Source organism: Bubalus kerabau, chromosome 3, assembly GCF_029407905.1.
Source record: "Bubalus kerabau isolate K-KA32 ecotype Philippines breed swamp buffalo chromosome 3, PCC_UOA_SB_1v2, whole genome shotgun sequence".
In the NCBI taxonomy this organism is placed as follows: domain Eukaryota; kingdom Metazoa; phylum Chordata; class Mammalia; order Artiodactyla; family Bovidae; genus Bubalus; species Bubalus kerabau.
Genome location: NC_073626.1, coordinates 142,867,400 through 142,882,603, shown reverse-complemented (window position 1 = coordinate 142,882,603; position 15,204 = coordinate 142,867,400). Strand labels below are relative to the sequence as shown.

General features: G+C 42.2%; 1 protein-coding gene across 5 annotated transcripts in view; it reads right to left on the bottom strand.

The window, feature by feature from the left end:
- SPATS2L (spermatogenesis associated serine rich 2 like) overlaps nt 1-15,204 on the bottom strand; it is a 188,618-nt gene that overhangs the window by 28,639 nt on the left and 144,775 nt on the right. For 4 of the 5 annotated variants that reach the window (XM_055573046.1, XM_055573045.1, XM_055573047.1 and 1 more), the window contains 2 exons: nt 14,176-14,382; nt 12,692-12,827 (listed from right to left, as the gene is read on the bottom strand). In XM_055573046.1, coding sequence (XP_055429021.1) covers nt 12,692-12,827; nt 14,176-14,382 — 343 coding nt within the window. The remainder of the gene's footprint in view (nt 1-12,691; nt 12,828-14,175; nt 14,383-15,204) is intronic. The other variant, XM_055573048.1, reaches the window with a different exon arrangement.

Genomic DNA, 15,204 nt, shown 5'->3' with positions numbered 1-15,204 from the left:
ATCCTGGAGTTCCTTACACACAATAGTTAATTGAAAAACGAACAAATACGGACAGGGATTCCTTTTTCTTCTTGGAATTTAAGAAATGACATCAGAGTTGCAAAATCCTGCAAATTCTACAAATCCCACATCATCACATGTTCAATTAAAAAGTATCTACATTCCTTATATACCTCTATTTAGAATTTTACATCTGATTTGACTTAATAATATAATTTCTTATCTTTGCTGACTACTTCTTAGTTTTGTTTCTTTCCATGGCGATCAGCATTCAAGGAAAGTAACTTATCTGTATTTCAGCTTCTATAGGTATAAAAATGATTTGAGTTACTACCATCTCCTTTTTTAAAAAAATAAAAGAACAACAAAACTACATCTATGAAAAAGAAAGCAAACTTCTATCTGTGGTGTTGATTGTCTTACAGCACAAAGGTACCACTTAAGGAAGTAACATTCTTCATTTACTTCATTTTGTGCTAAGTCACTTCAATCGTGTCTCACTCTTTTCAACCCTGGGACTGTAGCCCACCAGGCTCCTGTGTCCATGGGATTCTCCAGGCAAGAATATTGGAGTGGGTTGCCATTTCCTCCTCCAGGGGAATCTTCCCAACCCAGTGATCAAACATGCGTCTCCTGAGTCTCCTGCACTGGTAGGCAGGTTTTTTTTTTTTTACCACTAGCGCCACCTACACCTCTACTTCATTTTACATGCTCATTAAAAACAAAAAACTGGGAAATGTAGAAAGGAAGATAAAACAAATTTCAAAATAAAATCTCTGTCTCATACCCAAAATACAGCCAACCACTCTGAATACTGTTGCATTCCCCTCCAATTTGGGGGGAAGAGGGCATCTAGGCAGAAGCCATCATAGTGATGAATCACAGTTAACACATACTCATGAACAGAAACTAGAAGAGATTGACAGGGCCAGAAAAAGTCACAGAAATGCTGGCCTACTTCCAACCCAAGGCAGTCAGGCCTAGACTCCACTGCTCTGGCCTCCTGAGGGCTCCTGCATCTTTTGACTCTTTTGTGAAGAGGAGAGAATGTGTACTTCTTGGTTTGGGCCAAAAAGCTCTCACCAGCCAGCATCTCCAGGCTCAATCTGTTGCCCCTCATCTTCAGGACCTGCCCCAGCCAATGGCTTCCCAAATAGGGGCATAAGGAAAATAGTAAACTGCATGTACATACATTTTTAATTTTTTTTTTTTTAAGCTGAGCTATGTGGCATGCAGGATCTTAATTCCCCAACCAGAGATCAAACCTGTGCCCCCTGCATTGGAAGTGCAGAGTCTTAACCACTAGACCACCAGGGAAGTCCCAGTGTTTACTTTTCATTCCAAAAAGTAGACTTTCCCAATCTTCAGTATACAGACTAACCATAGCACACATAAATTATTTATAAATAAATTTTTTGGTTTGAGAGGGATGTGCTCACAATTCACTTCGATGGAGTGAGACCCAGGGCACACACTCCTCTCAAATCATGCTGTGGTCTCTCTTATTTTCTGGTTCCTTGTGTTATTTCTTCTGCATGGAATCCTTTTTCCCTTCCAGGATGACAAATTCCTAGACTTCCTTCAAAGACCAGCTCAAATGTCACCTCTGTGGTCAACCCTTCATTAACCAGGCGGTATTGATTTCTCCTCCTCCAGGCCCAGCTCCATTTCAGTACTTGCCTTTGTGCAGTTTCTATATTCACCCACTAGCCCTGGGGTTCTACTGTATCGGGTGGATGAACGAAGAGAAGGGAAGGGAAGGCTTTGCCTTACATCTCTCTTCACCAGGGAGTAGACAGTAAAAAGCTGTGATGAAATATCCATATCTTATAGCTGAAATCCAGTGTATGCTCAGTAAACAGAAAGGTGGAATGGATTCACTTCCTCCTAGTGTCTTGGTAGAGAGGAAAAGACATTTACTAAATGCTTACCTGAAAGAGAAGAGAACCAGTCTAGACTGAACCTCTATCATGGACCAGGCAAGAAATTTTCTAGAATAATCTGCAGACTGCATATCTTGTACATAAATCTTCATAAAACTCCAGAAAGAGACAGTAGCCCTGTTTTGCATCGGAGTAGAAGTTAGGAAACTCAACCATATTCGGTACTAGAATATGTGGAGAGGAGATTTAAATCCTATCCTGTGGAAATCCACACCTCATGCCTCCTAATTAAGTTGTTAATAAACCCAGGAAGATGTCACTTTTGTTCCAATATGGCCTATTAAGTACCAAAGGTAACAGTCACTGGAGCAATAATGTAACATACATGTAAGGAAATCTACTGTATTAGCTTCAGGTACAGCTTTTATATGATTTGTTGCTGTGCTAGACGATTAAGTGTCCCAAATTACTCCTTGGTCTCATTTGACTCTACACTCTCACTCTGCACTGGTCTAATAAATACAAATAAACTCCAAGATGTACTCTGAGACTGTGATCTAGGATATTCCACTTTTCAAACAATAATGTATTTTATATTTATCCTAATATATAGGAACAAATTTGTCTTATTTTCTCAGTGAAAATGGATTATATTTTAAATTTTTAAAAACACACACATACAAATGATACACACTCTCTTGGGATTGTATAGTTAGAACACTTTGCTTAATTCCTTTTTATATTTCCACTCTATGATAAAAACTTAACGATTCCTATTTGGGAGCATGTTCTGAAGCTGATTTGACGGGCAGCCTTCATTTGCTGAAAAGATTCAGAAATCTTTTCAGATTTCAAGCTGAAATCAGAACCAACTTCTTATCCTCTAGCTCTTCTTCTGGGTTTATTATTCTGCAAGAAGGCTGTAGTGAAAGAAAGCTGACTTCCAACGCTAAGTGCGCCGCTGACAAGATGTATGGAGGTAATCACACGTGGAGCTCACAAAGGTTATTAATACAAGGTGCTATTTATGCTGGTTTCCCGGGGACCGTATCCAAACTGAAAAGGCCAGTTCTGTACTTTTTGTATGTATCAGCCTGCTCTTCCTTCATGTCGACTGATTCACTCGGTCCTTGCGGTGGCCCTGGGGAAACATCTAACGCAGAGAAAAACCTTGGGGAGGAAAGAAAAGAGGAAAAGAGAAGCTTTCGCTTCCCAAGAGTGAGCTACCCCTATTTAGAATGACACATATTCACGAACAAGGCAAGATTTGAAATGCATTGTGCCACGGGGACTTGCCATAGACACAAAGTCACAGGAACCTTGAGTTCCTCCATGGTATAAGGTATTTACCCTTTTCACAATTTCAGAAATGGATCCTGGAACTGATTTCTGTTTATTGGACTGGCGCCGAGTGAGGAAAAGGAGTCATTTTGGGCAGTTTGTCAGCTAGGCCAGTGACAGAAAAGCATACATACGGCTCTCTTGAGGCATAAATATATTTATTAGCTTCTTCTACTACTGTCTCGATATCCTTTGCAGGTGTATGCTCATCTCCATAATGTGCGTTCTTTTAATATGCTGGCATAATCTCCAATACTGAGTGTGGGGAGAAGGAATGGATTTGTCTAATTCCCACAGGATAACACAAGTCACTGGCAGGTAGGCACTTGGAAAAAACATCTGATGAGAAGAAAAGAGATTAGTCAGAAAGTCTTGTTTGGATAGGCTTTGATCAATGAAAAGATTGTATTCCCTTGCAGGGCAGAAGGATGTAGAGACTTTGTATTAAACTTCTTGGAAAAAACATAAAATATGTAAACTCTTGGTTTTATCTGCATCATGTATATAGGCTAAGGAGTTGGCAAAATCTAGCAATTATTTAACACATTGTTGATATTTTAACAGGAAACCAAAGGCCTGTTAAAGTCCTCACGTGACAATACTAAGTGACTACAAAGGTTCCTAACGTCAGCCCTCTCTCCTATTGGTAATCCTGTGATAAACATCCTCTGTTGAAGGGCTCAGAGAAAAGCATCACTTTATTACTGACCAACACCCTGCCTCAGACACTCTCGATGCACTCAGAATGCTTCCTATTTCAGTCACACTGTTTTACAATGGAGTCTCAACTCATTACCCACACTGACATCCACATCCTCCACGTGACTGAACTCAAAAGCCAGATTTGCTTGCTGTCATAGCATCTATTCTGAGGCGCAGATCTGATTCTGGGACCTGTTTCACCTAATATATATTTCCCCTGTACTTTCCTATCAAAGTAGACAGAGTGCTTTAATTTCAATATTCTCCTAATTAAAAGAGGGTAATTCTCTTATAATTAAGAGAGGGTCAACAAATACTTGCCCAACCACTACAGCATGGTAAGATTGCAAAAAGACCTTCTGTTGTCATTCAGTTTAAATAGCACAAGGGCAGGCCCACCTGAGGATGTCACTGGCACCAGAGTAGTTGGATATATACCATGTGTAGCCACAAACACCAAGCAATATTGCTGCCTGGCTAAAGCCAGAGGAAAAGAATACCTCCCCAGACAGACACTTAATGGAACGATTCCCTACTGTATATATCTTTACATGCCTCAGATCTTCATCTGAATCCGGGTCCCTGAATCAATAACTGCGTTATTTGGTTTTATTGCAAAACGAGAAAGAAAAAAAAAAGACTCAGCAGAGACAGCATGGTGAATGAAAGTGACTGTCTATCACCAGCTACAACTTTCAGTTCTTAATTCTTCCATTTTCTCCTAAGGACTGACTTGCATTCTATAATGAAAAATAGACAAAGAAGCAAAGTCCTCAATTTTCTACACTTCAGTGTAATTGTTTCTGCTGGTCTTAAGCAAACAAAAACGTAATTTGACCTTTAAAATGTGTAGCAAGAAGGTTTATGTTTCAGCAAGTATGGGAGAAATGCCTTCCTACTGCACTGCTGTGAAAAGAGAAGACACTATGGCTGCATTGGGGGGTATGTGAATGATTTGGGCATGGAAAGGAAATCTCCCTTCTCTCGTCTGCAGTGGTGGATTAGGAGGGCTGCTGGAGGAGGGGCAGACAGCTACTGGGTAGTTGGGGTGGGGGGGAAAGTTGCAAAGGGAGGAATCTCCACCCTTCACTCAAGGAGCTGCAGCAGACCATGCAGAAGGACTGGTGCAATCTTCGTCTCCCTTTCCTCTTACTCAGGCTTTCTCAGCCTATTGACGTCTTGGACTAGATCGTTCTTTGGTGGGGGTAGGGGGTGGGGTGGGGGAGGCTGTCCTGTGCATACTAGGTTAAGTATTAATAGTGGCATCCTGGTGTCTGCCTACTAGAGGCCAGTAACACTACCTCTCTGCAGCTGTGACAACTTAGAAATATTTCCAGACATGCCAACCGTCTCCCTGGGGGAAGGCAAATTCATCTGGTTGGGAACACTGCTCCAGCCCCAGACATATCACCCTCCTTTGCGGGACTCTCAATTCGTGGTTTTCAACCACAGATGCACAAGAGAATCACCAAGGGATCTTCAAAAACAAAAACCTTATTTCTGGGTTCACTTATGCCCAGTGAAATCAGCATCTCTGGGCCTGGTACCAAAGCAGAGGATGACCACGGAGCTCTAGAGTTTGTAATTACAGTGCATACACATATACTTTGGTACTGAGAGAAGTAAATATTAATTCTCAGGCATCGTCTTTCAGTCAATGCTAAGTTATTCACAAAGATAACAAATAAAAAACCTAAAGGGCACAGAAATCTCAGCTTTTAGCACTGTATGGAGAGCCAGATATTAGAAAAGGCAGCTAAAAGTTTGGGGAGTTCGAGCAGGGAAAGGGGAGGAAACAACCAAAGAATAAGAATCCTGTTATGTGATAAATCTGCAAAAGTGAAGACAAATGGTCTCATTTGGACTCAAGCTGAAGTAGTTCTAAGGCGCCTGCTCCAAGAATTTGATGTTATTCAGGCACCCAAGAAGCAGCAAAGTGGGAATATGGGACAGACTGCTGCCTGGCTTGCTCTGAAATCCAACAGCCCCACTGACAATTTCTTCTTCGGGAGGCATTCTCGAGTTCATATCCCAGAAAAAGACACAACATTTAAAATGTCACAGTAGTGATATCTGGTCTGTGTGTGGGGCCACCCTGCTGACCACCCTGGTGGTCTGTGTGTGGTTCTGCTTGGCTACCCACAGGGCTTTAGCAGCAGATAAAGAGCCCTTCTTCAGAGGGGGATTTGAGAGATGCACAAGATATACTTATCTCGAAGTGGCTTTCTCTTTAGCCGGCAATTCTCACATTTAGAGTCATTCTTTTGGCTGGAGGAGAGCTTGAACAGACTCTGTTAGCTGGTTAACATGCAAATCTGTCATTCTGGAGGGGGCAGTGGGCGGGGGGAGGATCACATGGTCATCAAAATGATGAGATTACCAGTGACACAAAATGAGTTTCAGTCATTAAAAGGAAGAAAAGAAAAAGGAGACAGAGAACCCATTACAAGGTCCTACGGTGTAGTAGGGGCTTCCTGGGTGGCTCAGCAGTAAAGAATCCACCTGCCAATGCAGGGGACCCAGGAGATAGAGGTTCAATCCCTGGGTTGGGAAGATGATCTGGAGGGAGGAAATGGCAAGCTGCTTCAGCAAAATTCCATGGACAGAGGAGCCTGGTTGGCTACATTCAGGGGGGTGGGGTGTCACACAGTGGGGTCACACAGAGTTGTTCACAACTGAGAAACTGAACACGCAGGCATAATGTAGTGACTGGGGTTGCCGTGAGGAGCCCCCGGCCTGTAGGGGACAGTAGGAGGCTCACCTGCCCTTGCAGGGAGGGAGTGAACTCCAAGATGGAGGGAAAGCCGACAAAGAAAGGGAAGGTGGGCGAGGGCTTATGGTCGGGGGAGCTGGGAAACTTCTGACCTACTTCCAATTTCCTGGCACTGCTTCAAGAGAAAATAAACACAGGTCCAGGAACATGTCTGGCCACTTTATACAGGAGGCATGCTTTGACTGATTTCCCTTTCCTTTTTGAAAGCAAAGCGGCCTAAACATATTATCCCCTCCAGCCCCCATTCTCGGCAACCTGGTTACCCAGCACATACCCTAACCCTCTGGCTCCTTAACCATCTTCCGTTTTCTTTAGGAATGCTTTTAATTAGATGTTAAACTGACAATAGCACCTAACAATTTTTTTACAGCTCTATTTTGGAATCCTTTTTCCCCCAGCATATGGCAAAACTATCAAGTATTACTCTCCTTCCTCAATGTTTTTTTGAATTTAATGTTTTACTGCTCATTTAAAGCCGTCAACATCAACTTGGCCATGCACACACAGATTTGTGAGAAGTTAGACTAGTCTGCACACAAAGCAATTAAACCTGGCAGCTATGATTCGAAAGATGAATATTTTCCAGTTGTGGTAGGGGGCCAATCATATAGGAAAGAAACCAGCTGCTTCATGTTAGTTCCTGATGTGACTTTTCACACAGACACTCATGTTGCAAAATTTATTTTCTGTGAAGACATATTGAGAGGGTATTGTGTCATCTTTGTTCCCCCTCTTAAATCCCTAATTCTTTCTGGAAAAATGAGAAGGGGCCATGTAATGATCATTTAGCCCTGTGCAACTGTGTCCTGGTTAAGTGCCAACTCTGATATTATAAGTTAGCTACTTAATGGCTTTCTTCAGTAAACATATTGAGCAAAACATTCTTCACAGCCAGATTGGGAAGGACAAGGATTTCCTTCATTTCGCTCAGTACTGAGCATGTGCAAACCACGGCTTTCTCCGAACCTCACACAATTCATTCCGGTGAATTCCAGCCTGGGGGGGAGTTTAGTTACTCGGGATTCACCTCCTGAAGCTGGTGCTTTGGTAGTAAAGTGAATATGAAGGGTGGTTTTTCTTTTTTTAACTGTCTATTTCTAAACTACACACAGCGCCTATTGAGAGCTTAGGTGAGAGAACAGGGTGGCCCCGAGGAAGCGCAGAAGCTGCAGAGGGATGTACTCCACACCCCTGTTGCTTGTGCACCACATGAGTCAACATCTGCCTCAGAACCAGCACTCCTGGAAATCTCCAGAGGACGCCACATCCTCCAAATCTGGACACACTCTATGATACAACCCTGAGGTTTCCATCGTACTAAATGAATAGGGCTGCATTCAAAATTCTCTCTAGTGCCTAGAGTTCGTGATTTCAGCACCACTAGGGAAGTTCATTTTTTAAGCTTTTAAGCTGCCTTCTTCTATTTCGTGACCCACTATTTTTTCAAGAGCACCACAATCCTTAAGATCAGCCTTTGCTCCTCAGAAAATGAGAGGCTTAATTCAAGCACATCGCCCTGTTGCCTGGGCAGCATACTTATTTTGAATAGAGGTCAAGTTTTTCCCTTTGGCATAAATGCATGTTTGTGGTTGTTAAAAAATACTTTAGTTTTACATTCAAGTTAACATTTGTGTAATTATTTGGGGATTGTTTTGCTGAAGGGTTAGGTCAGAAAACAAGGGGTGGTGTTTTCCCCTTTCACAGCAATACCATACAGGACGTAGTTGGTCTAAATGTTCTCTTGTTCAGTTTGGAGGGAAAATGTCCTTTTGTCAAGGAGGTGACTTTTAAACAGCCGTATTGCTTTGGCAGAGCTCATTCAGAAGCCATCCTTCCCAACAGTATAAAACACGATGTGAATTACAAGCAAAGATACGCATCTTCCCTGGGTGCTGACTTTCCTGGCCCCACACTTCCCGCTCTTGAGGAGTAAAGCACTCAAAGAATCGGTTATAAATCTCAAGACGTCTCATGAGCCATGCGATGTTCATTTTACTAAGGAAATAAAAAATAAAAGGACTCAGAGCAGCTGGAGGAGAGAGGTAATTTGAGGTCATTGCTACACTCCGTCGATTAGTGTGTGAGTCACTCAGAGGGAAGGTGTCACACATGGGCCTCAGGAGAAGACTGTATTCTAAAATGCCGCACCAAAGGAGAAGACAGAGTAATCTGTGAGCAGCCTCCAGACAGAGGCTGGCAAACCACGACCCCCCCCGAGCCAGATTTGGCCCCTGCCTCTGCAGGCTCTCCGGCTGCTTCCACACCCCAGGAGCAGCCCTGAGTACGAGCACACAGACCTTACAGCCTGTAAAGCTCAAGGTTTTTAACCCGCCGGCACTTTACAGGTGACGTGTGCTGACTCTGGCTCCAGAGAACAGGTCTGGATGTTGCATGTTCTTTTATCTATTTATTTTTAAAACTTTATTTATTTATTTTTGGCTGTGCTGGGTCTTGGCTGCTGCACACGGGTTTTCTCTAGTTGCAGAGAGCAGGGGCTCCTCTCCAGTTGTGTGTCCAGGCTTCTCATTGTGGTGGCTTCTCCTGTTGTGGAACAATGGCTCTAAGGTGCTTGGGCTCAGTTACTGTGGCACTCTGGCCTTGTTGCTCTGCTGCATGTGGGATCTTCCTGGACCAGGGATCCAACCCATGTCCCCTGCATTGGTAGGTGGATTCTTAACCACTAGAACACCAAGGAAGCCCCTGAGCATGCTTTTACATATTAGGGTAACTTGGAAACGGTCAGTTTTCATTCCAATCCCAAACAAAGGCAATGCCAAAGAATGCTCAAACTACCACACAATTGCACTCTTCTCACATGCTAGTAAAGTAATGCTCAAAATTCTCCAAGCCAGGCTTCAGCAATATGTGAACCGTGAACTTCCAGATGTTCAAGCTGGTTTTAGAAAAGGCAGAGGAACCAGAGATCAAATGGCCAACATCTGCTGGATCATGGAAAAAGCAAGAGAGTTCCAGAAAAATATTTCTGCTTTATTGACTATGCCAAAGCCTTTGACTGTGTGGATCACAATAAACTGTGGAAAATTCTGAAAGAGATGGGAATACCAGACCACCTGACCTGCCTCTTGAGAAACCCGTATGCAGGTCAGGAAGCAACAGTTAGAACTGGACATGGAACAACAGAATGGTTCCAAACAGGAAAAGGAGTTTGTCAAGACTGTATATTGTCACCCTGCTTATTTAACTTCTATGCAGAGTACATCATGAGAAATGCTGGACTGGAAGAAGCACAAGCTGGAATCAAAATTGCTGGGAGAAATATCAATAACCTCAGATATGCAGATGACACCACCCTTATGGCAGAAAGCGAAGAGGAACTCAAAAGCCTCTTGATGAAAGTGAAAGAGAAGAGTGAAAAAGTTGGTTTAAAGCTCAACATTCAGAAAACGAAGATCATGGCATCCGGTCCCATCACTTCATGGGAAATAGATGGGGAAACAGTGGAAACAGTGTCAGACTTTATTTTTTTGGGCTCCAAAATCACTGCAGATGGTGACTGCAGCCATGAAATTAAAAGACGCTTACTCCTTGGAAGAAAAGTTATGACCAACCTAGATAGCATATTGAAAAGCAGAGACATTACTTTGCCAACAAAGGTCCGTCTAGTCAAGGCTATGGTTTTTCCAGTGGTCATGTATGGATCTGAGAGTTGGACTGTGAAGAAAGCTGAGCGCCGAAGAATTGATGCTTTTGAACTGTGGTGTTGGAGAAGACTCTTGAGAGTCCCTTGGACTGCAAGGAGATCCAACCAGTCCATTCTGAAGGAGATCAGCCCTGGGATTTCTTTGGAAGGAATGTTGCTAAAGCTGAAACACCTGTAGTTTGGCTACCTCATGCAAAGAGTTGACTCATTGGAAAAGACTCTGATTCTGGGAGGGATTGGGGGCAGGAGGAAAAGGGGAAGACAGAGGATGAGATGGCTGGATGGCATCACCGATTCGATGGACGTGAGTCTGAGTGAACTCTGGGAGTTGGTTATGGACAGGGAGGCCTGGCGTGCTGCGATTCACAGGGTCGCAAAGAGTCAGACAAGACTGAGCGACTGAACTGAACTGAACTGACTGAAGGATAAATTAAGGAGGAGAAGGGGACAACAGAGGATGAGATGGTTGGATGGCATCACCGACTCAATGGACATGGTTTTGGGTGGACTCTGGGAGTTGGTGATGGACAGGGAGGCCTGGCGTGCTGCAGTTCATGGGGTTGCAAAGAGCTGGACATGACTGAGTGACTGAACTGAACTGAACTGAAGGATAAACTGGAAAAGTTGTGTAACTATAAAATTTAAATATCAGTAGTAATAATAGTAATAATAACACTTTTTATTTGTATAGCATCTTTACCTTCTCCAAGTACTTTCAAACATATTCTTGGAGTTTGCTTTGAACAATTAGTGAGGTTATAATCTGATCAAACAGAGAAGTGTTCCACTGGGTGGAGGGTAAATGATTCCTCACTGAATGATAACTGAAGGAAATGGTTTGTTTTCAAGTCCCTGGTGACTGATGCACCCCTGGAATCTCACATTCTAAGTAGCAGATGCTTTAAAGTTTGAGACTTTTACATTAGGTTACTGATTGACATAATCCTTAGTTTTACACTATGCTATAGTCAGCAAAAAAGCACATCAGTGTCAAAGAAAGGACTTAAGAATGGGAAGAATATGCAGAAAGTGTGATCAAACTCTGGAATCATGAGAAGCCAATATAGGGAACATGTTATGTGAGCCTGGACATTGTGGACATGTGTTTTCTTTGTTCTAATTTTCCTCTTTAACACCATGATTTTTCTCCAGGGATCCAGGGTTCTTCACCTTTCAGTTCATGGAGTTCAGGTGGGGTTTTCCCCCACCCTGCAAATGTCCCACCGCTAACTCTCTGGGCAGGCACATGACTCTGGCCTGGCTAGTGGGAAGACTGTCCCTGTAGCCACAGGGACTGGTTTATAGACAGATATATGTCGCAACCCAGCCAATGGGAATTAGCCCTTTTGGACTTTTTTGTCAGAACTACTGGAAACAAAGTCTTCTCTCAGATCACAGGGCTGAAGATTGTGTAAGCTTGGAGCTTCCAGCGTGTCATCTTTGCTGTGACATGGAGACACTGTACCTAAGAGTGAAGTGAAGAATAAGCAGAACCAGGAGACCGTGGGGGACATTGGTTAAGGAAAGGAGGCAAAGAGAGAGAGAGGAATCTGAATCCTGCTAACATACTGGGCTTAGAACCAAATTTGCCTAAAGGAATTTCCTGGGATTTTCATGTGCATCAGTAATAAATCCTCTTTTCTCTTTAACTCCTGTGATTTGAGGTTTTGTCACTTGAAACTGAAAGTGTCCTGATGGATACACTGAGAACATTTTTATACTGATATTAACTTAATCATTTTTACTAACAGATATTTCACTCTGACTGTGGACATGAGCAAAAGTATAAGGCTGAAAGAAATGTCTTCCATCAAAATCCATTGCAGAGCAGGGCAGGGCAGGACCAAAACTACACTGGCATACCATTTCTTAATTCCAGTCTTCAAGATACCAAGAATGGGGGTCTATCGCTAAGTTTACATAAGCTGTTTCTGAATTTTGTTAAGGGAGCTTTTCTTATTTTATGATGATATCAGGCTGGAAAATATTCTTTCTGAGTAAGCATTCATGATGTTAACCTTTCAGAGATATGTCAAAAATACAGTTTTTGAAGTTTTGTCCTTTACTGAGGTTGTGTTCTACATCATTCATATACTTTTGACCCAACTTCAAACTCCAGCAAATAAGTCTATCAGGTTTCCCTTTATTTCAAATTTTCTCTTCTTTTCTATTCCCAAGATATGCATCTGTCAGCAGGGTTTAAGAAAACTCGCTGAAGTGTTGTTCTGTGATGTTTATGTATTAAATAAACAACATTTTCCATCTGATGCTGTTACCTATAGGAACAGCTCAAGTGCCATAAATTGACAGTTTCTAAGTGAAATTACTCACCAGTTGTGTAATTCAGCAAAGGCAGCTTTGATCTTCTTCACGGAGCTATCTACTTCTTCCTTGATCATGACACGGTATCTAGTTAGAGACACAGTACAGCGTTGCAAATCCTTCACCGATTTCTCAATATTTGGGCCTGAAATTAACGTCAAGAAAGAACATGTAGTGAACACTTTATTTTTTTTATTTCTGAGCTAAACAACAATGACAAAGGCAACTATATCCCCTTCCAATAAAAAGAGATCTTCTTTTGTTTTTCAATGAAAAAAAAGTTCCATTAAGAAGATGTTTATAATCCCAATTTTTTAAAATCCAGAGTGGGTGGTTTGTGTGGTCCCTGAGAAGCTGTGATCTCACCAGTGGGCTCTCTGACTGGGCCATTTTGGGCACATGTGTCTCCTTTACCCTTTGCAAAGAGGCTCTGATCATTATGTTCTATTACAAACTGGGGTTTCTTAGAATCTGATATGTCTAAAGACCATTTGTGCTGCTGGCTGTCTCTATAAACACCATTCTGTGTGGTTTAAAGCCAGCAGGGCTTTTGGAAGAGGAAAATGACATAGAGGTTGGGAGAGGTACAAATGAACTAGAGAGAGGACAGAGCATCCGTGCCAGGTACCCTGGCTCTGGCCCCATCAGTCCTGAGCCAGGCTTGTAATTATACCAGCAGTACTTAAAGCAGCTCTGTGGGTGCCAATCTTGCCTGATTTCCTGAAACTGTCACCAGGGTTTACAGATAGTGCAGAGCAAATAGGCAAATTGTACTTATCCCAACAAGGGCATGGTTTCTTAGAAAAAAGAAATCTCTCTCAAGAAAAGTGAGAAGGTATAATCAAACCCAAGCCAAGGAAATCAGATACAACTGAGGCCTGAATGAGAATATTATTTAAATCCTCTGGTAATCAGAAAGGAAGTGATTTAGCCCCTTTCATGTTTAATACTAGTTATGCATAAAGTATCAATATATCAAAGTTCAAAAAGTAATCAAAATACAGGGTGTCCAATATAAAACCCTCTTTCAGTGTCTTTTGTCTGAAAGTTCTAACACAGAACTGAATTTACATGAGGAACATCATATCAGAAGACATGGTTGGCCTCTAAACTCATCTTCAGTCAATGCAAATTCAGAACCTGTATATCAGGGAAACATTCAACATTTACATGGCTAAAGAGGTTCCTGCATTAACATTTGCTTTATAGGATGTTAGGGTACCAAGTGTTTGTGGTGCAAATTTATCCACACCTAGAAAGAGAAGAATGGCCACAGAGAGGCAGACAAAGGGGATATAATTCCACTTAAACATTCAAGACCTTTGATTAACAATGGAGGAATCATATCTGGTTTTCAATCTATGTGGCTCACAGAAAGAAATGCAATTTCAGGTCTAACTCTAAGCGGTATCTTTTGGAAGGTTTTGTCATTCAGATACTTCTCTGTGTGCGCAAAATATGTTGAATCATTTGTGCAAAAGAAATCACTTTACCTCTTTTCTTTGCCAACTCATCTGGCTTTATTTCAAGATGAGCTGCAGGGGCATTGGACTTAACAGGAGATGTTTTTGTCTTAGGCTTGCTTGGGTTACAAGGCTGCTCAGCTGACCACTGTAGGCCATCTGACCTCTCTGGTGTTCCATGTATAGGTTTGGGGTTCCCATCTAAGGACAGTTTCTGTTGCAGTGGTCTGTTGCCTTCTGTAAGAAAACACCAAATAATGACTGTGAAGTGATAAACTAAAAACACTGATGATCAGGTGATGGGGATGCCACAATTTTGGGTTTTGTTAACATGTTGGCAATAGTTCCTTTCACTGCAAACAGTCAAGAAACTGTTTTAATAGACTCCCCAGAAGATGAAGGGATATACTAGAAAGTGCCTTGTACTTGGAGTTAGAAGACCTGAGTGGGTGTTTTGACTCTGGTAATTACTTACAGAGTGACCCCAGGCAAGCTACTTATCTCTGAGTCTTAGTTTCCTCACCCATAACTACCCAGGAAGATCCTTAGGAGCCTTATATGCATGAACAGTTCCCCCACTATTCAGTAAAGGCATAGATGTCTTTAAGTATGATTTCAAATTGAGGCTATAAAAACACAGCCCTCCCATCTCCAAGTGCTACATCAGTGTCTTGTGGTATTTTATTCGGAATTAATGAAGGCAGAAGAGGAGCTAGGGCAAGAATGAAGTGACAACAGGTTCTATGATCATTTCATCTAATTTATGGAAGGATTAAATCAGGAAACATCATCACAATAACTTAACTATATTTAAAATCTAGAGAGTCAGATTCCCTCTGGAGCTTTAACAGATGTGGCAATAAATTAGCAGCACGTTGCTTTCGGCATCCTTTAAAGGTAGGTTCCTATTTAGTTATTGCTGGAGTGGATTAAATGGCACCTTAGTGGCCTGAAAAGGAAATGTATCACACTTAACATCTTACTCACAACCAGAGAGAGCTCTGGGTATGAGAAATAGGGAAGCCAGCCTGCTTTTGCAGGTTAGGTTCTTGGAGAAAG